The sequence below is a fragment of the Cyrtonyx montezumae genome, unplaced genomic scaffold, assembly GCF_038088225.1.
Source record: "Cyrtonyx montezumae isolate F1298 unplaced genomic scaffold, pur_monq_1.0 scaffold_3, whole genome shotgun sequence".
Lineage (NCBI taxonomy): Eukaryota > Metazoa > Chordata > Aves > Galliformes > Odontophoridae > Cyrtonyx > Cyrtonyx montezumae.
The window spans coordinates 83213528-83239058 of record NW_027072034.1 but is presented as its reverse complement, the minus strand read 5'-3'; the positions used below and the strand labels follow the sequence as shown (position 1 = coordinate 83239058).

The following is a 25531-nucleotide window of genomic DNA, read 5'->3' as shown; positions in this document are numbered from 1 at the left end:
TGCATGATGTAAGGGTGTCCTTTGCAACGGGAGCGCACCCTTGCTACAAACATCCACTGGCAGCACCAAAATCCCAAGCAGGACACGTTTAATACTGAAGGCAGGGAATTAATTACCATATTCCCTCCTTTTCATACGGGCAGAAACCCTACCCATCTTGGATGGGAAAATGGAATATCATAAATAGACTCCTTTATTCCCTTGCTCTTTGCTCATGGACTAAAAACACAAAGAAGGGGACAATCTTCTATTAATGGTGAGTGGGATCATTGAGCCAGTCTTCCTGCCCGATGGCAGGGACGGGTCAGCAACGCCCACTGGAGTGCAAGGCCCATTACCTCATGCAGAGGCCAGGGCATAAAGCTCTGACAAATGAAAAACAAGAAGTGCTTGGCAGGAGCCAGGTTTCCTCCATGCTGCCTAATTCACATATGCCAGACACTTGCTGTGTAAAGACCTTTCTAGGGTCACAAGAAGGCACAGTTTTTACTGCCCATTCAGTACTACTCCAGTGCTGAGACAGCTTGCAGGGCAGCCACACCACACTCAACACAGCCACCCTTTCTCTGCTCCCTGACTACTCCTTGTTTTCTCATGCCTTCCTCCCCAGTGGGATGCATCTCACTCTTCGCTTCTTTCTGCACTCTAATCTCACTCCCACAGCAGGATGCATGCGTGCTAGTTCCCCACTACAGGAACACAGATCAACAATCAGATAACCTTCCAAGAGCCCCCCCCTCCCCCCACAGATGCCTCCCAGGATCCCATGGGGACTATCTACTTGAGCGAGGCACTCCTTCACACATGCTTTTATCTCACCGTGATTGCTCAGGAGCCAGAAACTTAGTGCCACCCACGTCTCTTGCATAAAGGAATAACAGTTCCCTTTGCTGTGTTTCTGATTATTTTGCCAGCTTAGGATGCCATTGTAAAGAAACCCCAGACAACAAGAAGCATAAAGGCATTCAGAAGTGAACACCAAGCTCTGCTGTTCTTCTGTGAGCATCTGGGGCGAGAGGGGAATTGTTCTTTCCTCATGAGTGTGTCAGATGACCTAAGTTAAAAAACAAAGCAAAGCAAAACAAAGAACAAGCAAAAAGGATTGCAGTATAAATAAACGAACAAATAAACATCTCCTGCCAGCCCAGAGTTCCCTGGGCAGCGGGTGGTTTGATTGCTTATGATTTTTCTCTGGCTATCAAATCCTTGATGCATCTTGAATGCTTGAAGCCTTGTTCCTTGTGGCCTGAGTGAAGATGGTTGGCAAGGTGTGCTCAGAGAGATTTCCAGGTCAGGCAAGAAATTTTCCTGCAAAAGTCAGAGAAACATTTCTCCCCACGCACACGGTACAAACACTTGTGCTTTTAACCCAGTGCACCCTTCCTTCAGTCCTCATTTGCCACCTGCTCCTCTGCAGGCTGCCTTTACCCACGCTGTCCTCCTGTTTTATCAAGGGAAAGGAAAGCTGTTCTAGATGACACAGTCTTTTCTCCCTGTTCACAGGGCCAAATGTGCTATCAGAGTTCAACTGGAAACTCGACAAGCAAGTAGCAAATGTTGACATCTGTGTGCTCAAGATATGTTTCCTGATGATGAACCCTCTCCACATTTCTCAACGTTCACACAGGAGACAAGTGCAAGCTCAACGTTCCTCTTTCCTAAGCACTTCTCTCCCACCTCCACCTCAGAGAGATGTCTTCCACCCTGGAGGTTCAGGAAGCAACTCTGCATACGTGAACTGAGGCTACTAAAGTGCCTAAGGGTGTGGCAGCAGGAATAAAATTTTCAAGTCCACCCACCTCTGAACCTGCTTTCTGCTCTCTGTTATGAGACATGGAGGCATGGCCTTTGAGGTACAGTACCTGCCAGGTCACCCTGAGCAGGAGAAGAAATTCATCGAGAGGGCACCGGGCCTCGGAACTGGGACAGCATTTTCCAACACAGCCTGCAGTTGGGGCAGTTCAGTTTCTCAGCTGAGGCACTTCTGAACTCCTAAACCCAAAATGAGGCCTTCCAGCACAGCTCCCCCCCCAGTACCAAAAGCTGATCCATGTGTGTATCCAAGCAGGAGCCTCTCTCAGGCTAGCTTTGCTTGTAAGCTGTTCTCACTGAGAGCATACCTCACGATGACAGATCCACATCTGTGCTTTTGCAAAAACTCCTGTCCTTTTGAACCACTGCAGCTCACTGCTGTTGTCCCAAAGCTCAGGTTTCACAGTATGCCAAGGGAGATCTTCAGAGGCACCTGCACCCATCGTGGATTTCAGTGCTGGCACAGCAGGGAAATGGAGATCGCATCTAAGACATTTTCTGCTTAATGAATGGTTAAAAGCACAGTGCCCACAAGGGAAGGAGGCACTCATCTCAGCCAGGGAATGGAAGCCAGTGCATGAAGTCAAAGTGGAGAGCTGTAGGATCACAGGGACTGTATCAGCTATGTCCCTGCTCATTGCCACCTTTCGGGCAGCGGGAGCTGATCGACGTGGCTACATTTGGGGGCATTTAGCATCCCCCAGTGGTGGAAGAGGCAGTGTGCACAGTTGCTGTGGCTGCTGACAAGCTTCAGAACAATCACCGCCTGCCGCCTCTGTCAAAACAAACACAAGGTGAGGTAAGAAAGAGATGGAAGTCTCCACAACACCTCAAGTAGATCAGGTCAGGAGAGGCATTTCAAGGAGAGCTGTCCCCTGGCTCAGGTATAAACTAGGCAGCATCACTAACCAGGTTTCTTAACCTTACAGCTGCAGGCTGGGGATGCGGCCAAAGTGCTGTTTGTTCTATCTGCACTGCAAAGTCCTAGTAGGAATGTTTTATTTATGAATCAGCAAAAGGTTCTGAAGGATTTTTATCCCAGTAAAATCATTACCTCAACCTCTATTTTTTTTCTTTTTAATTTTTTTTTGGTGGTTGTTTGTTTGTTTCTGAAGAAAGAAGATAAGATTTGAAGAACCCTGTTCAATCTGTCTGGAAGCTCTGAAATGGAGGTGAGTTTCTTCTCATGTTTCCTAATATCTCAAGGCAGCAGTAGTCCTAAGTGAGCTCTTCTCTCTCTGATAGCTGCAAATACACGTTAGCAAAAAGAATAGGTAAGTTTTATAACACCAGGCTTGAGTGATAGTTTTCAGGGCTTTAGCAAAGAAAAGATACAGAGCAAAATTAATTCCCACCTCCCGCTCCCAGAAGCCAGAGTGTTTTTGTGGAGGGTCTGGTTTCAAAACAGTTTGCAAAGATGTATATTGGGAAAGGTTTTGCATCTCACCCAAGATCCTCAATCCCAGCACACCTCAGATCAGCCCTAATGAGTCTCAGGGCAGAAAAATCAGAACTCTACTGCAAAGAAAAAAAATTCTTTTTTAAAAACACTGAGCACTCCTTTTTCATTTTGTCATCTCATGAAAAAGCAAACTGTGCCACATGCCTTATTTTCACCTCTCCATAGATCTGCTCTGATGGAGCATTCTCCCCATGACTCACAAACACTGCCATGGTTCAGCTACACACAGCCAAGGGCAGTGGGAATGCAGGCAAAGAAGAAAGCAGGCTCCAGCTGGGACAAAATAACCGCTATCTATGCGGTACCTGCTGAAGCCTGATCTTTGCAGTTTACATAATCAGCAGATCCTTCCGCAGTGCATCTGTGGCAACCAAGAGAGCAGGTACACGTGCCAAGAAACAGTGTAAACAGTCTAACTGGTGATTAATAGAGCACCAAAACTCATAAGCACCAAAGCCTAACTTACATCCACAGGCACAAAAGGTCTAGGACCTACCTGGCCTGATCTGATCCTCAGTGAGGACAAGCCCTCAGGAGAAAAAGACAGATACTCCCATTGCATCTAACAACACAACATTCTCAAGGGATAAATTATACTTCTTTTTTCAGCACTAGCTCATCTAGACTGTGTCTGTCAGGCTTCTGAAGCTCAGCAGCCTTGATAGTAAGAACCTCCAAAATGCAGTATAACTGTCAGCAGAGGTGTCAATTTAAAACTTCACAGGGGGTGTGGGTGTGGAAGCTGATGATTTTGCTTGACTGCTCTCAGCTGTATCCACTAAGCTTCTCAAGGCAGCACATTCACTTTGCAGGTGTCTCCTGGAGTGGATGCTTCCTGCCCACATGGGTCAAAGCAGCGGCCCCATAGGGTGGATGATGGTGCAGAAAGGGTTGTGGTCCTATTTTCCACTAATACAAATGGCAAAGCCTCTTCAAAATACACAGAGTTGACTCAGTACAGACTCTGGCTTGAAGACACAGGAGAGAATAGCTCTTGAAAAGGGTGTTGATAAATGTGTGGCAGTGTCTTGATCTCTTGGAATTTCCCACAGCAAATGACCTATAAGGAACCACTCCCATGAGCCTCATCTGTCTGAGCGTTAAGGCTGCTCATCCTTTACAGAGTTAACTGGAGTCCTTAAGAGCTGAGCCTGGGCAGTTGTAGCTTTAGTCTACTGCAGACACAGCATGGCTGGATCTGTAAAATGAAGCCATTACTGGTAATGGATTGCACAGAAGTAAGGTTAAGAGAGGTGCTGCTGCCTTAGAATAGGTCTGGCATGATTTTACATTTGCTAGGATATCTGAGATATTCATGAAAAACTGGCTGATATGATAGAGTTTGTGCCCTACAGGAGAGTCAAGCAGGATGCCCCAGGGTCACTGTAGTAGCACCAGGTTCTGCATTTAGGCAGCTGACCCTCATGTCTGCTGTCAGCTGCTGGATGCACAGATGCCAGGATTGCTTTGCCCCTTGTACGGCTGTCACTCTAAAGATGATAGGTTAATGTGGAAATGCTGTATGCAGCTACAAATGGTGCATACACCAGATTGGTGCAGAAGTTGAAACATTCATGACTGCTCATATAAAATCTGTCAGCTTTGCCTCCCCTGGTACAGCTCAGATGAACACTGGGGTTGGGACTGAAAGCAGCCCTAGAATATTTCCAAAGCAGGAGTAAAACGTTCAACATCCTCTATCTGGCCACAAGTACAAGTCATTACAGAAAGAGCTCGGTCTTCCTAAGTTGGCAACCTTCATTCTTTCGGAACATTTGGGGTAGGAATCTTGCCAACAGCAGACGTTAAGATCAGAGGGCATAGCAGCTGACAAAGGAGGTCACAGCTCCTGTCCTTCATCACTCTCTATTTCTAAGAACACATCACTGAACTCCTATACATTTCTACCCTCACCCTATAGAAGATGCTTTAATTCCTCCTGCTGCTGAACTTTGCTCTGTGGTCTATGTAGGCAATTCTGGTGCCTTCATCATCTGCACAGGTTCATGTTTTGAAATGGTCGCAGTGTGTCACCAACCCTTCCCTGCAGCATACACATCACACGGTTCATGTGAGATAGAAACTGAATGTGGATGGATGGAGTGCAGCAGAGGTGATGAGGCTGGTGGGGAAAAGCTCCTCTGCAGGACAGTGATTTCTTTCCTCACACTGCAGAACAACTTCCCCATGAAAGAGAGTTTGGACCTGGCAGAAACTGGGGAGCAAGGAATGTGGCCTATCATTGCTGAGGGAAACCATGAGATTCTTCTGTTGTTTTTCTCTGCCTGTATGAAAGCAAAGCTTCTGTGGGGACTGCACAGTGGCTTAAATGCTTACAGAATGCAGACAGGCAGTGAAGATGAGGATCTACCTCTTGTGCAAAGGGTTACGTGATAAAGGAGGTTCTGGGGCTACCATATATGCAGATTTGGAAGAAATAATGACAAAAATAAAGAAACATGTACAGACTATTTGCCTTGCCCAAACCAATAAGGACAAGGGTACTCACACTGGGGAGCTGTCTCTCTGCTTACACCTCCACCCTGGGATCTGTAAATCCACGCTTGCCTTCGTTAACCAGAGTTGGCCTCTCAGTTCTTGTGTGCCAGACCAACACCTAAAGAGAACCAAAAATTGTTCAGGGCTGATGAGTGAGAACATGAATCAAGATAGGACCTGGGGGAGGCTTTACAGGTGTATGAAACACTGACAGGGGAAAGGGAGCGTTTTGGACCAAAATGCCACTCAACCCTCTCCCAGTCCTCAGTTTTAGAGAAAAAATCTGGGCATGAATTGCATGGGAGAAGCTCTTTATTAGAGTGCTGTTCCTCAGCACTCACTGAGCCACTCATCTGCAAAGCATTTGGCAGGTGCTGTCTGGCACCGTTCGGAGCTGAGGTGTGCTGGCACAGAGCAGGCACAGGGAAAGATGTTTCATGGCAGGAGGCCATGAAAGCAACCAGGATGTAGAAAGGGATATATATTTTACAGGTCTCTTGTCCCGCTCACCTTTGTGCAGTTGGCTGCTTTGGGCTCCAGCCCATCCATAGTCACTAAATCCTTCAGCAGACTGGTTTCCTGGTAGCCTCCCTTAACTCCCTCCAGTTTGAAACTGGCTTGAGGCTTCTCCAAGATCAGCTTGATGCTGATAGCAAATCCAGCCATGTCAATAGCAAAGGGCCGATTAGGGTCGAAGACTGTTTTCCATCCCACCACCTTCCCAGCTGGGCTCACTTTTGGGGATTCATACCGCAGCCCCCCAACAAACGCCACTGGCCAGACTGACACCCTCCTCGTGTAGCGCATCTGCATGGCAGAAGGAAACAGTGATGTGAGAATGCAACTTCACAGTGCTCTTCCCAGCCTATTAGTATTTCATCCTCTGTTGTTTTTTTTTTTGGCACCTGTCCTCCCTTGTTGTCTTCCTCTCCAATTGCATAGCTTTAGGCAGCACAAACTCTTGTTCACTCGTGCTGCTGTTTGAAAAGCTACAGTTTGCAATGCTGCAAGGCTCTGCTGTAGCACCTCTTTCTCTGAACAGAGAACTCGATGTCTTCCAGTGCCCACGCTAGGTCCCTCAGAGGGAAAATGGTTGCCCAGAGATACGCTGGATGCCCCATCCCTGGAGACATTCAAGGTCAGGCTGAAAATAGCTCTGAGCGATCTGATCTAGCTGTAGGTGTCTCTGTTCATTGCAGAGTGTTGGACCAGATGATCTTTAAAGGTCTGTCCAACTCAAATGATCCTATGGTTCTGAAAGAGGAAAAACCTGTGGTTTTCTGATCTGATCCAAACTTTACATTTTTTGTAAACAACTCCACTAACTCCACCTTCATTCAAATGATCTCCCTCCTGACTGATGCATCTTTGTCTTCTTTTACTGTAGTTTTCCCTCACCCTCACTCTTCCAACCACATTTACTTCTTAGAAGAGCACAATTTTACTGAAATTAACAGAAAAAAAAAAGACTTGGAAGTAAATACAAAAGGATGAGCTTAACAGTCACATAAAAAATTCTGAAAACTGGAAATGTGTTCTGAGGCATAACGTGGTATTTTGACTGGTGTATAACAGCCTGGCTTAATTTGGTGACAAGGGAGTTCAGTGAATAATCATTTTTGCAAGTTTGGGATAGACTTGGCATCTCACAAAAGCCAGGTTTCCAGCAGAAGTCTGGGCAAGCTTCTGTGATCCCAGGGGCACAGCTCTGCTGCAGTGGCTGGAACTCAGAAGGACAGCAAAGGAGAAAAAGTCAATTAGAAAGTCAGTAAACTGTTCCAATACTCCCTACACATCACACCCTTACCAGAGTGCAGATTTATGCTTTGTCAGAAGTTTATCATTGGTGCTTATTTAAATTGAGTCCACTCTCCCTGAGCAGAGGTACATATTCTGGGGTATATATATCCTGATCTCTATGGAAACAAGCCTGGAAAAAGGAAGCTGCAGTTGGAATAATGTTGTGTGAGTGGCTACTCACATCTGCAGCCTTCACCGTGGCAGATGTGCTCTTTGCTCTTTCAGCCCTTCAGAGGGTGGCTGCTGGGTCTGCATAACTATGCACTTGTAGGCTTATATCTGCTTTATACTCAGCTCCCACTGAGTGCCAGGAGAGAAGGGCTCCAGGAAGCTTGCTACAGCCCACATCTCCCCATTAATGACTGAAGTCCACATGATAGCCCTGTCTCATAGGTCTCAGAGGCCTACATCATACAGGTAGTTCCTGTCCTTAAGAGGCTTTTGCATTTGTATTCTGTTCTTCTGTCCTGTGTAATTTCACGGCTCTTACCTCTTCAAACAGCTCCAGGCTGTAAGTGTTATCATCATCAGCAAAATACACTACCCCTTCTGGCGGTGCGGTGTTGCTGAAGCTGTCCCTCAGCCAGTGCAGCCCCAGGTTCCTCTGCAGCGTCCCCCGTGGGGTGTGGGATGGGATCCAGGACAGCCCCAGCTTCAGGCTCTTGGGGGTCTCCACATTGAGGTGGGTGAAATTGAGGCCTGCCTTCTCTAGCAGGTTGGACACTAGGTTGGTCCTTCGGGGTGAGTCCTCCACCACCACCCAGTGCAGGTTCTGTACATGCAGGAAGGTGTTGGCCAGCCGGGTCAGCTCAGCTTTTTGCACCGGCCGAGTGTAGGTGGGGGTGATAACGAATATGGTCGGCAGGGTGTCTGACCATGGGGGAGGCCTGGAGTACACATAACTCTGGATGACTTTAGGCGTCGCCCCTATGCTCTGCTGCTGCCGAATGCACGATGGGTAGCCTTCTTCTCTCAGTGCAGATGTACCATTGAGGAGAGCTTTAGAGGTCACGTTCTCATCTGTGTCTTCTGGGACAAAGGAAGGAAGAAAGAAGAAAGACATCAGAGAACTGAGTGCTGCTGAGCTGCCTGCTCTCCAGGGGATGCTGAGGTCTTATCCTTCTGAAGTCAACGCTCAGCACATCAGCCCTCTCTCTCTGAAGCCAACCTAAGGAGCATGTTTAACATACTTTAATGAAAAATTTGGGTGCCTACTGCAGGCAAGTTTGTCTGGTTAAATGTATCCCAAAAGAGTAAGTATTTTATGGAGGGTTCACACCAACAATTGTCACAACATGAGCACGTTGACAGCAGAGCTCTAGCACTTACTTCTCAGCAGGCTGAGGTAGCGGGTGGTTGGGTACTGGTGCCACAAGGTTAGGAGGAGAGCCCATGGCAAGACAATCAGGAGCGTAGTAAGAAGGTTTCGTCTCCTCAGCATGCTGCAGAGAGCTTCCAATGCCCAGGCATCTCTCTACCTTTCAGAAGAGAGGAAAGAGTAAGAACTCTGAATTATCAGTGATTAAAAAAAAACATCACTAGGAGAGCTAAGTCTACAGGCCAAATAACAGACAATGATCATTTTTCTTGGAGGGAATCATGATAAATGTTGGGTCCTGATCCAGTGAAGTATTCATCTAAGTTTACGTTTACAAGGAGCCCCATTAAGGTTACAGGTCTAAGCTATCATCCAGTTGCCCTGGCCAATTCCTGTGTTACCGAACAGATCTGCTTATGTTGCTGTAAAGCACCCCCTGCTGCCCCACAATGAACCCACTGTCCTTGACTCAAGGTTCACCTTGCAGAATCTGAGACCACAAAGGACTGTTCCACTTACTTGCTCCCTTTCCAGGGGGAATATTCAAACCTGAGCTTAGAGGCGAGGATTTAATATGCTTGTCTTGTAGACTTTTTAAAAGCTACGTGCAAGACTTGCATTCCTGCATAAGCAAGTGGGCAAAAACAGAAAATGTCAAGATGCCCAACATCTCCTTCAGACCTGCAGTTCTAATTCATCTGCCTTATACAGAAGCATTGCTGTAATCAGTGATGTGCATTATCACACACTAAGTTTTGCCTCAGTCATTCTACAGTGCTGGTGATGCTTGCTGCAAGTTTAATTATTCCACATCCCTTTCTACCCCTGGCTTGCTGTATTTGGCCACTACAGAATTTAGTTTAAATTACAGACTTCAGAGTGATTTCTTAGTATTTCTGTAATGCACATAACCAAGAGATCAGAAGAATCAAAACAGTTAACATTTGTTTTCAAAACTCCTCCTATAAGGCAAGAGAAACTAAAGGAAAATAAGGAAAAATTACGGACAAAAATATCAGGAATAAGCAACAAGAGCTGGCTTATTTATAGATGACCCAAGCTACAGTAGCCCCATGCTTGATTGTTCACAGTTGTTGAGCACCTTCTGCTCCCACTAAGTCAATAAGGCTAATGAGCAGTCAGACTGCCTGGAATGAGATCCGTGGCTGCTCGAGGTAGACATGCCTTCAACAAAGTATCCAACATTTATGATTACTTTGGAAAATACAGACTGAAGTACTTCTGCAGGCTATTTGTCCAGGGATATAACTCAGTATTGTTTAAAGTCAGGAGATGATGTGGACCCAGTCTGTGTATGATCATACAAGCGTGACATCCCAGAGATGATTTCTGGAAGGCCAGCATCAGATATGCTCGCCTAGTGCATATGCTGCCTTCTATATGGCTCTGGCACAGTAGGAAGGAACATTCTCCTCCAATTTCTCGCTTCTGCTGTAGTCCCTCTATCAGTACAAAATCACCCACACACCAGCAACCAAAGCATTGTGTCAGAAAGAAGGATCCACTTCTACTGCTGCAAAACAGCGGAACCATTGAACAGCACGGAGCAAAGTCACTCATTACCACCTAAAGACACTGCTTTCTCTTCAAGCAGGTTGCCTGATGTTTGATTGAGATATGCTATCACTAGATTTTCTTCCTCTCTCCTTCTTGGTAACATCTGTAAACATTTTCCTCTAGGATTCCTTTTTGATGCCAAATATTCCTCCTGGTGGACTTCCTCCCTATCACAGTGATGCTCAATAGGAGGCTGAAGGGAGTATAAAACTTCCATTAGTCTCCTGCAGAGAGATTTCTTTTGGGAAACTGCAGCCACCCACCCTGGGAACTGGAGAGCTACTGTATGGCACAGCCCACCAGGCCCTCTTGCTCTCTTGGGCCAAAGGCAATCTGAGGGAGGAGGGATATGGAATCACACACGTGCAAGGGAAGGAGGTTCAAAAAGGCTGACTTTAAGTTCCAGCACTGTAGTGAGCTTCCAAGGTGTACTGAGGGCCAGTTATCTGAAACCAAACTCTTCTAAGACACACAGAACATGGAATGCAAAGGAAATTCCTTGCCCGGGATCTAGGCTCAGCCTAGGGGAAGGACAGCCCTTAGAGAACTGTGTGAGAAGAAACACGACCACAAGTGATAATCCTTAATGCTCCTTACTGTGCACTCAGGGAACACTGTGGTGGCTCTTCATCTATTTCCAAGCTATGGAAAGCAGATGGGGGTGCACAGAAGTGCCACCAAAGAAATCCAGGCCCTAACAGGTAAGGAGGGCTCTGCACTTTCTCAGAATGGCAGCAGACATGTAGGTCCTCCCTGGCTCCTCACTTCCCCTGGGATGCCTACAATTACAGATGGCCCTGCATTAGATCATGCAGACACTGCTTCTTCCCTTTTGATAAAAGGCCTTAATTACATAGGCACAGTTTCTGCACAGCTCAGGTCACTCCTGGAGGGAAGAAGAGGAGGCGGCGGTGGAAGCTGTGTTATCAAGAGAGCACAGAGGAGCACAGACTCCCTTTCTAGTTTCTCCTCCTCCTCCTCACATCCAGCCCTGTTCATGCTTCCCAACTGCTGCAAACAAGCAGAGATGCTGCCTGTGTGTGCAATTCCCCCGGTGCTCTTATTTATTTCTACGTGCACCTTCTCTCAATTGCTTTTCTGCAGCACACAGCGCTGAAGACGTTAAGCCTCACACAAAGCACCAGGTCCCTTGTGAACCTCACAGGGGAGTCTGACTTTAATCGTGTTTTCAAAAAATCCACCCTGGGATATGATATTTTTTCTTCAAGATCGTACCTCCTCTCCCCTCCTGCTGCCCCCTGCATCCATCAGGCTTATGCTCTTCTCTGTTCCTTTATGTTTTTCATCTTTTCTCAGTCTTTAAGAGTTTTTCTTCTTCCCTGTTTCCAGGACTACAAGAATGCCTTGCCTACTGATACTTCTAGCCTTCGCCTTCTCTCCATCCCCACACAAAGATCTTTTGCATTTGTTTGCCCCACATGGAATATTTCCCTCCAAGTGTCCATTCATGCATCAGCCCATCCTCTTGAAAGCACAGCATCAAAACCCAGCCCCATGCCAATGCCTCTGGGTAGCTTGCTGATGGCCTCAGTGGGGCTTCCGGAGGTTTACTGCACATATTTTTACCTACATTTTATAATTAAGAACAAAGTCCCCTAAGTGGCTCAGATTAATTGCATGCCTGGCTGGCAGGCATTACCCTGTGTTTTCTTGGCACAACCAGCTACTTTCCTTCTGCCTTTAAATCCATCCAGAGCAGATCCCACTAAATGAGACTCAAGATCACAAGAAAAATCTGCGATCGCCTAAACCAGTCTCCAGCAATCATCCCGTAATTCCCGGCTTTAAGCTGTAGAGGGCAGGGACTGTCTCTTAATGTGCTTGCACAGTCCTGCACTGATCCCAACAGGAGCCTTCGGATGAGCCTGCAGTACAAATATTATTGATTGTACTCTCTCGCTGGCTCTTCTCCTATTTCCCCTGTCCTGCCTATTCCCCTTTCTCCTCCCTCTTTTTTTTTAACTAGTGTCTCCTGCAGCCCTTGTTTGTGTTACACACCTGAAACAACGTTAGCTGGGTGCTTGATGGATGCCTTCAATATGCTGCCTGTAGCCTTCTTGAGCTGTTTTCCAATTACACATCCCTCTTCTTAATTTCATCCATCAATCTTTTGTTCTCCGATAAAAATAAACACGCACACAGAGCACAAAGCTGAGCATGATAGGAACAAAATGTTTCTGGTGCTACTCCTAGCTCATGCTGTTTTGTCAGGTTTCTCAATTCCCGGGGCACAACAGCATCCAATCTCTGTTTAAGCCCATGTCCTCGTGTAGGTGGAATTAATATGAAAGGACTGAGAAGAGAGTAAAGAGAAAAGCACACAGAAGAGCCCAGCCCCAGCTTGGATTCCCCCGGCAGGTGTTAAGAGAAGCACAAACTGACTGAGGCTGGAAGCATCACACATGACCAGTCCCTCGGTCTGTCAGTATCACACAGAGCTTGGGAACTCTGAGATTTCAGTTCTGCTCCCTGCCTGCCCAATTCTGCATGAGAATGACACCCTTCAAAGAGTTTTCTGCCCAAGAAAGATGATTTCTGAAGCCAGTGTGTATGACCCAGGCCTGCAGCCCCTGAATGCTGGACAAACCTCAGTCCTAGGACTGCCTGGCTGCCGTGTGAGACACAGGCCCCACAGTACTTTCCAAAACGGACAAACTTCATAGCTCCAACTGTCCCTAGGAACATCCTGCCATCCAGCCTAGAGCCTTTTTCAGGCAAGCACCCAAAGCAAACTAGCTGCAGCTGTTTGCAGCCCTCCCTGTGCACCCCAGGAGGAATGAGCAGAAAAGGATGGGGGATGCGGGGAGCAGAGAGGGGCAGAACTGGAACAGAGCTGCCCGCAGGGTACAGATGCCTCCTCAATTCATGTGCCAAAACTGTCAACAGGGTTTTGAGTTTGTTTTGCCTGCATTTTGCTGCCTCTCCCCATCAGCCCCTAGCCACCTTGAGGAAGTCCATGCAGATTTCATGAGTTCCCTAACTCCCGGTGTGGGAGATGTGATGCTGAAGGCAGAGCAGGGAGCTTTCAATTATTAATGAGAGCGACCTCTCTTTAAACAAGGAATGCATAATTCATAGCAGAGCTGGTATTTGTGGTGATCAGCAATGGCTCTGTCTGTGCTTTGCCGAAATCCACAGGAAGCTGCTGTCCCCTCTCCCGCAGTCCCTCGGGTCCATCAGAGCCTTCAGCTGAAACTTCAATACTGCTCAAAATCACGGGAAGCGAGGACGCTGCACCAGGCCGCCTCCTGCCTGTTACAGATGTACTCAATAAAGTGGGAGGATTGATCCAGGGAAGCATGGATGTGGGTGGAATGGGTTACTGCCCTGGGGTAATTACTGCACAAGCACAGCCACCGCAGGACATTTCTCAGCAGTGGGATTCTGGCCCTGAAACAGGTCTGCAGGCATGGCATTGGTGCTGGGCAGAAAGGATAGATCAGAAAGACAGCATCTACGAGCTCACACCAGAAGCTTTTCTTGTGGAAACAACGGAAGAAGGGAGGTCTGGCTTTCTGCTCGGGAGGTGGCATTTTCTCCCCTAATGTTTGCTGGAACTGGGTGACTGAAAAACAAAGAAGAGACAAAACCAAAGGACAGACAAACCCCAGAGAACCGCAGATAACAAAACAACACAGGGAAGGATGGCCCGGTCCTTCGAGGCAAGATGACCACTGCTACCAGCAGCTGTGGGATTTTGAGGCTTGAGCTCATCTCTCAGCATGCAGATGCATGTAGGGACAACTTCCCAGGGAAAGTGAGTCACTCCTGGTGAAACAGCAGCCCTTCCCAAGCCCCCATTTCTTCCTCAGATGCAGTACAAAGCTTCATCATGCCCTTGGCAGGTCCAATCCCTTTGCCATATGGGACTGCAGTTAATTCAGCCCAGAAGCCGGACTCACACTTGGGGAACTTAATGTGTATCCCCCCTTCGCTCCACTGCCTTCATGAATCCAAATCAAGCATCTCCCTCCTGCCCTGGAGCCGTCAGGTCTGCAGACAGCTGGGCACAGTGCAGCTCCTCAGGGCACAGAGCATTGCCCTTGTCCCTTACCTTAGGGCTTGTCTCTAAGCCAAGTGGTCATGCCAGTTTTTTGTTCCAAAGTTAAGAAAAGTAGAAAGCAGCAACAACAAAAAAGAAATGCTGGGAAAGCTAATTAAATCCGCTGTTGAGGTCCCATGGGAGCCAAGACATTGGAGACAGCTCAAGTCTGTTGTCCCCAGGTAGATGAAGGGTATCCAGGCACTATCTGGGCTATCAGCAGGAAGGGAGATAACCCAGTTCTGATATAGACTAGACCTTGAACTTGTCTGCTAAGCTCAGCTATGTAGGGAGCCTTAAAGAGCCTAAGAAAGGAGGTCTAAAACAGGTTATTTTTAATCAGCCTGGACCCAAATGTCCTTCACAACCAACCCATACAACCTATCCCAAGTGTGGGCAAGGGAAATCGACCCAGTTCTGATTTCCCTGTGTCTGTGCCGCTTGTTCCCAAGCAGAACCGTAATCCAGGGGTGCCAGAAATACTCAGGGAAAGATTGGCAGCTCAGGCACAAACAGAAGCAGGCAGAGCAGATGTCTCCTGGGGAAGCCAGCTCCCTCCCAAAAGACCTATCTGCATGGTGCTATCCCTTCCTGAAAGGAGCTCGCGTATTTACACTGAGACTTCTCTTCCCTACTGCCAAGCACTGGCAGAACCGAGGTCTTTTTTAGGCACTGATGACTGTCATAGAAAAGCTATTTCAAATGTACTGGCGTCATTCATACCAATATCTACATTATATTTAAAAAAAAAAAGAAAAAAACAAGCTTTCTTTTTCCAATGAGGCGAAGTAATTCTAGGGGAGTAAAACCAATAGTGAATTGTTCGAAAGTGTGCATTTCATCCAGAGCTTTCCCTACTGCGTTAACAACTGATGCCTGTTCGGTGGGAGTGGGAGCTGTCATTTTACAGGTTTCTTACAAAAGCAGAAAGGAAAAACCCATGGTGTTTGCTTCCAGAGCTTTTTCAAAGATGGAAAGGAATTACTTTTTCAGAGAAAAAGGCATGAGGCATTATTTGAAAGATAATTACATTTCACAGGTCCTTGTTTGAGGAGAAAAAAAAACACCTGCCTTAATCACAAGCTCCTTGTAAGGATAGGGGGCCCAAAGGCCAACATTGCTCCTCTGGTAGGAGCCAGGATGCAGAAATGGGCTTTGATCTTAGCTGTGTGTCAATATGACATCAAATGTGGACCTCCAGAGGAACGCACAATCACTAATGCATGCTCTCCGTTGATTTAGACAGCTCATTTTCCCCCTGCTTTCAAAGGCAACGTCAAAATGCTCTTCCCCACTGGACTTCCCAGCTGCTCCTAGGGAGGGTGAAGGAAACCAAAAGAGAAGCTGCTCTGGCAGAAGGTATACTGCAAATGAGTGGAACAGCCTTTATGCCACATAAAACACACTGGAGATGTCTGCTGTATTCCTCAAACTGCTGGGAATACTGACATTCTAGTGCTTGTATGTGTGCACCCTGAAGAATCAGCACCTTTCCTTTGTGCTTAGAAACAACTGCAGGCAGATTATATGTGCAGTGTACCTGCAGCAATCCCCCAGTTTTTATTTGGGATTGCTGGCTAGATTACACAACCAATGAAATCATCAAGAAAACAGCATGCTGCTGTGCTGCCACCCATAGATCACAGAATCATAATCACAGAATGGATTGGGTTGGAAGGGACCTTAAAACCCACTCAGTTCCAACCTCTGCCATGGTCAGGGCTGCCTCCTACCAGATCAGGCTGTCGAAGGCCCCATCCAGCCTGGTGCTGAACGCCTCTAGGGATGGGGTGTCCACATCCTCTCTTGGCAATATGTTCCTGTGCCTCATCACCCTTTGAGTAAAGGATTTATTCCTGACATCTAATCTAAACCTCCCTTCATTTAGCTTAAAACCATTCCTCTCGTCCTATCACTATCAGACTATGTAAAAAGTCTCCTTTTTGGAAGCTCTCTTCAAGTACTGGAAGGCTCCAACGAGGTCTACCTTGAGCCTTCTCCAAGCTAAACAAGCCCAGTTCCCTCAACCTTTCTTCATAGGAGGTGCTCCAGCCCTCTGATCAGCTTTGTGACCCTCTCCTGAACCCACTCCAACAGCTATAAGACTTGGATGTAGCACTATAGATGGGGCCTCATGAGATCTGAGTCGGAAGGGACAATCACCACCCTCTCCCTGCTGCCCACCCTTCTTTGGATGCAACACAGGATACAGTTGGCCTTCCTGACCATTGCTGGCTCACATCAAGCATCTTGTACAGCAGAACCCCAAGTTCTTTCCCACAGGATAATGTGGAAAGGATGTGAGCCAGCACTCGTGCATTACCACCAGGACATGTGGGCATTGCTTGTTAGGAGTGGAATGAGAAGAACAGTGCTTTGGTCTCTCTGATGGACACTTCTGCTGCTGCGGCTCTCTGAGCTGTGTGAAATATGCCAGCTCCATAACTAGTGGAGATGTCCCAAAATGCTAATTTTGGTATTTTCCTCCGAATAAATCTTCAGCAGTCATTAGATCTGCCACTTGCTGAGTGACATCCAAGTGTCATGGCGATGCTTTAAAAACAAATGGAGAAAGAAGAAATAAAGTGGCACCTAGAGAATTTTCTTTTGCAATAGATGTATGTTATGGTCCACTGCTTGATTTGTACTTTAAATGTCACAGCTGATCTGTACAGCTTGGGTTCGACTAAAAGAAAGACTAGGATGAAAAATAGAAAGTTGCAATCTTTGTCCTCTACCTTTTGTGGGTGAAATGAAAGGAAGAAAGGAAGTGAAGAAGTGGCACCCTGCAGAAGTGCTTTGCTGTCCTTCACTGTCCTAACAGAGGGGCTATTGCCACTGGACCATAATTGGGTGCCAGAGCACGCATATGAAATGAAGGGATCCATATGCAATTGATACTTTCTACTTAGGCAAATGCCAGCGGACCAGTTAGGACAACAGTCAAAATATCTGAATTATGCACCAGCTGCCAGAAAGTCACCTCACATCTTGATGTAAAGGAGTTTTTCTTTGTGCAAAGCGTGTGAAAAAGCAGCTAGGCAGCGGATGCATGTTGGTGAGCAGATGGAGCTGAGGAACAGCAAAAGCCGAACACCCCTACCTGACAGAAATCCAATCCTTCCAGAAAAAAAAAAGGTGCAAGTTTTGGTTTTTGTTTTTCCATACTGTGCATCAATGAAATGAAAGAGATTTGTCTGTTGGGAAGGCAAAGAAGGCTACTAGGGAACTGAGGAGTGACAATCTCACAGCACAAGAGATAAACTCTGTTCTCTCTTAGATCATACAGGGCTTGCTTTCTCTGTGTGGTGTTCCTCACTTGCAAGTGAGCTGGCCTTGGGCAGAAAATCCAAGGAGCAGATACTTCTGGCTGGGTGAAGAGAGGCAAACTTGGCATTTTTGAAGCCCTTCTTGGAGCTCACTTCAGAGGCAGATCAGGCTGCCCTGAAACATCAGGCCAGAAAAAAAGCAGCCTCTCGCTGACAGAAATGGGCTGCTGCTGTAAGTCTCATAAGTAAAGTCGAATCTCTTCGATCCTGCAGGTGAATCTGCCTCTCTTAGTGCTGGAGGAGGAAGTGCCCTCTCGTTATCTAAAAGCTTGTTGAGCATCGGGTCAGTGAGCAGGCTCCCCATGGAGGGTGGTGCTGCTAGCTGTGGCACTGCACCACCAGAAACTGGATCTCCAGAAGCTCAGGAATGGCTTAAAACCAGGGCACCAACTCTCTCTGCTGACTACACACTCGTGCTCCAAGAGTGCATTTCTGGTTGCTTTTCACAGTAGCCTTCCTCGACTGGATACTGTACATTATGTGACTGGTGAATGGTCCTTTCTTTCTTCCTGCGCTGAAGAGACTTCACTCTAGCTTACTAACTCTCTCCCCACAGAGGGATGCTGGGTGTTACCCAAACTGAGATGACCCAAGAAACCAGCCTCCTGGTTCTGCTGCTGTAACTAATTTCTAGGCCACGTGTTTGTCATCTGATGCTTAGGTCAGGACCCATGCTGGGCTCAGGAGAGAACTAGCTAGTATCAGATTTTAGCTGTCTGCTAAGTGGTGTGCACAAGGGAGTACAAAAGAGCAGAAATCACATCTAGAGACTATTCTGCACCAGTGCTTAACTGCTACAGGGCTTGGTTTGGCTCCCAGGGAGCTACAATCCCGGCATGGCTTGGCTTGCTGGGCTGTGAACAAAACTTGCTGATGGTAGCTTATCTAATCCTGAATGGGATCCCCTGAGTAGATGTCAGCAGATGGGTTACAGGGGTCCTTTGCAGCATCCCCAGAAGAGGCTTTTTGTGGGATGCTACCCTTGTTTAGCGGGGTAACATTGCAACTGGGAATGCAGATAAGGAGACTGCTCCTCACATGTGAGCAGTACAGGATTTGTTATCAAAATTGGGGACAAGAGAAGAGAGTGCCATCCCCCTAGGCTTTTTGAGGTCTACTTTTAGGAGCAACCTTTAATTACCTTTTCCCAAAGAATCCTTGGGGGTAGCCTATATTCACCCACAGAAGTCTTCCCAGTGCAGAGGTCAGCAGTGATGAGCAGATCTTAATGAAGCACTCTTAATGAAGCCCTGTGCCTTCCCTTGAAATGGGGTTGCTGATGCGTATCAAGAAATAAGAGATTTGTTGTGTTCTCCTTAATGGTCCAAGAATTCTGCTCGAACACAACAGCTAGAAATGTCACTTGCTGTAAAGAGAGATCCTGCTGTGGGGAGCAGGCACACGTGCCTGGGGGAGGAAGGAAACTTGCTGTGGGCCCTGGAGCAGGAGGATTTGCCAACCTGCCTTTGATGCCGCCCAGCCCAGACCCACGATCCAGCTTGGCCAGGCTCGTATTTGACTCCAGTAGATGCCATTTATGGGCTGTGCAGAGGTGCACTGGGATAATCAGGATTTGTTTTCTGTTTGCTTGCTAATTTGAGACCCTGCTGTGAGATTTGGATGTTTCCGAGGATTCTATATTAGCCTTAATGATTAAAAAATTATTTCAATGCTTAGTGAAGAAGATGCATGATCTATCATTGCAGCCGCTTAGCAACAGGACTCATTAGGACATGTATTAGTGCAGAAAGATACCCTTGCCCCCATGTCCTCTTGAAATGACTATCCGCTCATCTAAACAAGATGAAGGTCTTTGCTGGCCACCTCTGAGGCCAGAGGATAAAGCACTCAACTGTGAAACAAGATTTCTCAGTTCTTTTTGTAGTAGCTTCGGCTCTGTGCATGTATGTGGATATGGGCAAATCATTTCACCTGCTTCAGTGCCTCAGTTTCCCCACAGATAAGATATGCACAACAACATATAAATACACCAGAAAATAATGTCTTTAAAGTGCCAAATCTCATTACCAACAAAACAAAGCAAAGCAAAAAATAAAAAGAACAAAACAAACACAAAACAAAAACCCTTGCAGTGAATAAAAAGTGTTTAAGCCCTTAGGGCTGCAACTTATACTGACCACACAGTATGTGTCATGCTCCTTCCAAAAGCACAATGTGGTTAGCTAATTAAAGGGAAAACAGAGATGTTCTCCTAGCCCCTCAGCACCTGACAGCAGCCATGTAGAGGTGTTAAAATCTTGTAATCTGGCTCAAAAAAAACCCCAAAAAAACAAAAAAAAACAATTTTAGGCAAAGCCTGTCAAGTTTTCTTCTGGTCACTCTTCAAGGAGCAAAGAGGGCCTGGGGCTGTAAGCAGCAAGATGTTACTTTGCTCACAGGAGCACTGGTAAATGCCCTCTTTGAAAGGAGTATTTGGTGCTTTTTATCTCCAGTCTTCCACTGATACTCTGAGGCAGCACCACGCTCCTCATGAGGAGGGAGAGGTGGGTAGAAAAGGAGTCATTTTGGTCCAAAGTGTAAGAGCTGAGGCGCTCGTGGGCTTGTGGTTGGGCCACTGAACTTTATACCTGACAGCGAGCAAGAGGCACGCTCAGAGCATCGGAACCCACTCTGAGGAGGCAGTCTATTCTGCTTTTTTTTGTGTGTGTGATCCTGCCTTAAAATTGCAGGAATGTGGCAGCACAGCATTGGCACTCTGATTTGTTAATTCCATCTCGTCCCACCAGCCCTTAAAACAAAAGCATCTGTGTTTGCTCACGAGGAGAGCATGAAGGGGCTCATTCATGTCCGAGGTGGAGAAGGAACTGGCAGATAGAGGCAAGCCATCGGAGCCTCCTTCCTTTTCACCTTTGTGTGGGTTTGGGCTGGGGGAAGGGTGCTGGGAGGTGGAAGGCAGCAGGAGGGAAAAAGTGAAGGTCACTCTCATGGTCTCCATGGGCTACTTGGCTGGACAAAATGGCAGCAGAAGGGGCCCAAGGAGTGCACAAAGCCTCTCGGTGAGGCCTGCATCCCCACAGTGCAGGGATCCACTGCTGCCTGTTGGGCTCACTAGAGGCAGCCTTCACACAGGCTCGCCCTCATGAACAGCCTGAAAGCTGCTGTGGTCACAGCTTGGCCTTCAGGGAGCCAAGCAGCCTCTCCTGCTGTTAGCCCAGCACTGCCGCCTAACCCATGCTATGGACATAAACTGAGAACACTACATTACATCTGACAGCCATAGGAGAAATAGCCCCTTACCACTGCTTACAGCATGCTTTCAGTATGAGGAACGGTCAGTGTAAGAACACTAACTGTCCTACTCTAAGGGGCACTGAGGGGGAGAGAAGCCAGCAACCTCTGCTTGTGCTGGACCAGGATGGGCTGAACCACTCCTAGTGAGAGGTACCAGGAGAGTTCTGACCTGCACAGGTCACTTTGCTCAAACCACTTCTCTACCCCTGCCCTTACAGACAGCATCTTTCAGAGTCAGGCTGCAGCACTGCACTGGGAGCATCACTGCACGGCAAGCAGGGTCTGTGAGCTGCTGCCTGCTCCTTGGCTCTTCCTCCAAGCCCTCCCACACCAGGACTGCCTGAGAGAGATCCTGCTTTGCTAGCAGAACACGGTTCCCATGTGCCTTGTACTCCTACACTCAAACCCATCGTGAACTTGCAGAATGAAACAACGCTGCTGCTCTACAGCCGTGTAACCAGAGCAGAGATTGTCTGACTGCTAACCCCATCCAAGCAATCCCAGCGCTCCACTTGGCAAAGGTAGGCTGAATCAGGAAGAAATGCCCATGCATTTGTTGCCAAGGGGCAACATCCAAAGAACAGGACAACACAATTTTCTTTTGTAATGCAGCATTATTCATAAACCAGCACCACACAAAGTTGCCAGGCTGCTGGCAGCCTCTTAAAGGCAACAGCAGCAGCAGGGGAAGCGGCAGAGTGAGCACCGCTGGACCAGCTCACATCTCATCAGAACTTAACCTGAATCTGTTCCAGCTGATAAAAACGAAACCTACGAGAGCTAAGTGTCAGCATGCAGCATGGAAAACACATATTTTTTGCTTCTGCATAGAAATGAAAATAGGAAATGCCCTGGTGGTCTTTGCTCGAGCATGTCCATCTCCTCTTGTCCTTTGTCTCGCATTGATCAGTGTTGTCTGTTTCAGAAGGCAGAAGAAATCCTATGCCAGACAACTGTGAGAGGTTGAAGCCTGAAGATTTAGATCTATTTCAGATGGACTGTCCTACCCGATGACGAATGATCTGTTATCCATCAAAATGTCTCCTCCTTCCTGAATCCTACACCCAGCATCTGCAGCACCCTGTAGCAGCAGCGTGTTCTGTATGTCACTATGCACTGCATGGGAAAATACATTTACCACCAAAGTGCTACCTTTTGCATTTTCCTGACTGCAATCCAGTTCCTCCAATAAGGAAAAAAAAAAAAAAAAAAAAGTAATGTAGAAAAGACAGATTCTCCCTGTTTGACAGAGCTGTTTGCTTTGTTTTTCACCCTGGTGTACCCCCTAATTTTCCTCCGTGAGTTAACTGGCCCCATCTTGAGGCATACCTCTGTGCACATAAGGCACTTGCGGGAATACGTGCTCAGAGCACAGGCAAACAGCAAGCAAAAGCTGGAGCTATGAATCCCAACTCTGTCACAGCCCTGGGAAATCATCCCTCCTGGGTAAACTTAGTTCACATTTTATAAACTCAAGGAATTTGCAGAGTGCACTGCTTTTATCAAGGGGAGAAGGCTTTTGGCCCCCTGTGCTGCATGGCGGAGGAAGCCAACAAGGCGGCCGACTGAACACATGGGAACACGGGCAAAGCAGATAAATGTAAGCTTTTAAGGGAAGACTTCTGGGAGCACAAACGTCACTTGAGAGGGAGCTGGAAGAGACTTCTCAGTGCTTTTAATTATGAGCCTGCACAGCTTAAAGCAGCGTGAAAGGATAAAGGAGCAAGTTCTTTACAAGGTCACTGACCGCAGGTTAGAGTGCAATTTGGAGGCATATCGCAGCCTGGAGGGATGGGTTGAGGCTGAGGAGGGGGCGATGTTAGCCAGAGGTCTCCTCTGCATGCCATATTTCATATTTCTGTTACACCAGCAGTAGGTTTTAAACCGCAGTCCCGCTAGGCTGAGCTCTGCTTCTCAGAAAGGCAGCCGCTCCAATCCAATCTGACCTGGGGCTGTCTTGGCTCTGATGCTATCAGTTGCTGTAAAGAAGGGGTGGTTATACTGACAAGCAGCTCTGCATGTGAGCAAAGAGCCCTCTCCATCACATGTGCAGAACACCTGGAGGTCTCCGAACAGGGAGCAGCAGGGTGAGCCTAACACTGACCACCAGCCAGAGAGGCCAGAAGCACATAGGGCAGAGTGATGCGAGACTTTGCAAGGGCCCTGCAGCTGTGTTGGACCTGGTTTCCAGTCTGGTTTATTAACACCTCGTTAGCTTTCCTCTTTTATAAGGAACAGCTAAGTACAAGGAGGAAGGGGACGGGTATCATCTTTCCTCTGTACATACTGCAGAATAATGACAGAGCATTCCCAGGGCGATTTTGCATGCTCAGTAAAGGGCATCTTTGGAGCCTATCAAATCCATCCTCCCTACCACACAGCAAAGCTTGCAGCCCTCTGCTCCTCCCCAGCAGGGGTGAGCAGGTCAGTGACCTTCATCAGGGACTGTGTTGGAAGAGAGGAAGGGAAAGCAGCCTGGGGTAAGCCTGGAATGAATCCACTCCTAATCGGCACAGCTTTGCTCTCGGGCACTGAGGACAGACTCTGGCTGCCCAGAAGCAGAGGGTCTGCCTCCAGCATGGCACAGGCAAGGAGAAAGGGTGCTGGGTACATGGAAGGCACAGCTTTGAGCTGTCCAGAGCTGTCTCAGATGCCACAGAACAACACTGAGTGTGGTCACAGAAATGTTCCAAGCTCACAAAAAGCTTGTGAATTTCAGGGCTGTATGCTCTATTAGTATATTCTCTCTTGCATACATTTAGCTACACTAAGGCTCTCTACAGCTCCCTAGGCAACAGTCTTCCTAAATGACACTGTAACAAAAGCCAAAGGTGCGGGAGCTTCGCACACTGAAAACCCTTTCTATGTGAACATGTGTCCCCAGTCCAGCTGCTTTGCTTTCTATCCCATGTCTTATGCATCTTGCAAGCCAGGCCAAGGCCCTTCCCTGTGGCAGTGGCTGCATGTCAGCTGCACTCCCTGCCAGCTGCTTGGACCACTGTGGAATTGCAAGGTTGTCTGAATGGTTTATCAATTATTGCAGTTGTTATTACTATTACACTGCGTATCCTTCCAGCTGATGGCTTCCTGGAAATGACGGAGTCAGTCTTGGAGAGAGCTGTCCTTGCTCCACACTGTGCTGCAGGGCACAGTGGGAAGGGGCTGGGTGGCAGAGAGCATGATGAGGGCTGCCACACACAGCCCCTGCCTGGCAACCTCTCTGCCACCCCAGCCTCACCACCAGCACCCCCAGCGAGCAGTCTCACTGCAGAGCAATGGCAGCTTCCCTGCTGCTGGAATCCCATCCTGCTGCTCTGTGCAACCACCTCCCGACTCCTTACGTGGTCCACATTCCCACCTTTGCCCGAGGCTCTCCCACAGGGTCAGAGGGCACCAACCTGACCTTCTATTTTTTGCACCAGATGAGATGTGAAGCCCAAGCTCGGGCAGGTGACCAGCCTGCACCCTGCCGTACTCCCTGCACAGATGCCCGGTGCACGGAGGCCTCTTCTGCACGCAGGATGCCAAGAGCACCTGCAGAGGGCTGCATCGTTTGTGCTCCACTACTTGCTGGTGGGGCTATGCAAGCTCCAAGCTGTAGCATGGCACTGACTTGTTGGGCACTGCTGCTGTGCTAAGGATGATCGTATTCACCTGCTGAGCCCCGCAGCACTTATCCCGAGTGTGAATGGGAACTGCCCGTGCAGGCCTGCCCGAGGAGGTGCAGGGGGACCAGCTGCTTCTCCCCACACATGCTGACTGGAGAGCGCTGCCTTTCCTCTCCCCAGGGCAGGAGTGACAGGTGTATGTGGGAATAAAAAGGCACTTTCCAACTCACCCAGCAGCACCCACTCCAACTCCGCGCTCCGCAGAACCCATCAGCGCTTCCCCCGGCAGCCACCCTCGTACATCACAGACCAAAAGCTATCCCTGCTCCAAATCCCTCTTAAAGACTCGGCGGAAAGAAGCAGAGACGCTCCCCAGCCCCAATACTGCCGCTCGTTCCCACGGAGGACCGCCCGCCCCGGTTCCTCCTGAAGACGCCCGAGGGATGCGGGGGACACAACCCCTCGGAGGTCCCCGACGCGCTGCGACCGCAAGGTCACCCCCGCTCCCCGCAGCCCGCGGCGGGCGCTCACCTGGCGGTCGCGGTGGCGAGGCGGCAGCGCGGTACCGGGATGCCGCCGGCGAGCATCGCCCGCCGCCGGGCGAAGGAACTGCGTGCGTCCGTCCGCCCGCCCGTCCGGGACCAGCCCGACGGCGGCGGCTCTGCCTGGGCCGCCCTCCGACGGCGGCGACAGTAGCGGTGCGGTTACGCGCGGCGCGGAGCCGATTTAAGGCCACCTCGGCAGGGCGGGAGGGGCGGGCGAGCGGGGCGGCCCGCCGGCGGCTGCAGCATCCCGCCGCGCCACCTTAAG

The 25531-nt window shown here is 48.4% G+C and overlaps 1 protein-coding gene across 4 annotated transcripts; it reads right to left on the bottom strand.

Moving 5' to 3' along the window:
- Positions 1-1572: 1572 nt before the first annotated feature.
- On the bottom strand, positions 1573-25276 carry LOC136052180 (galactosylgalactosylxylosylprotein 3-beta-glucuronosyltransferase 1-like). Of its 4 annotated transcripts, none has more exons than XM_065742090.1 (6): positions 25253-25276; positions 8903-9051; positions 8064-8602; positions 6284-6580; positions 5784-5891; positions 1573-2587 (listed from the first exon to the last, which is right to left on the bottom strand). In XM_065742090.1, exons 2-5 carry the CDS (start codon positions 9012-9014, stop codon positions 5805-5807), a joined length of 1035 nt encoding a protein of 344 aa, XP_065598162.1. In that variant the 5' UTR covers positions 9015-9051; positions 25253-25276; the 3' UTR covers positions 1573-2587; positions 5784-5804. The 4 variants fall into 4 exon arrangements, with proteins under 4 accessions (XP_065598162.1, XP_065598163.1, XP_065598161.1 ...); XM_065742091.1 differs by having other exon boundaries at positions 8903-9047; positions 25253-25259; XM_065742089.1 differs by lacking the exon at positions 25253-25276 and adding an exon at positions 12489-12562.
- Positions 25277-25531: the final 255 nt, after the last annotated feature.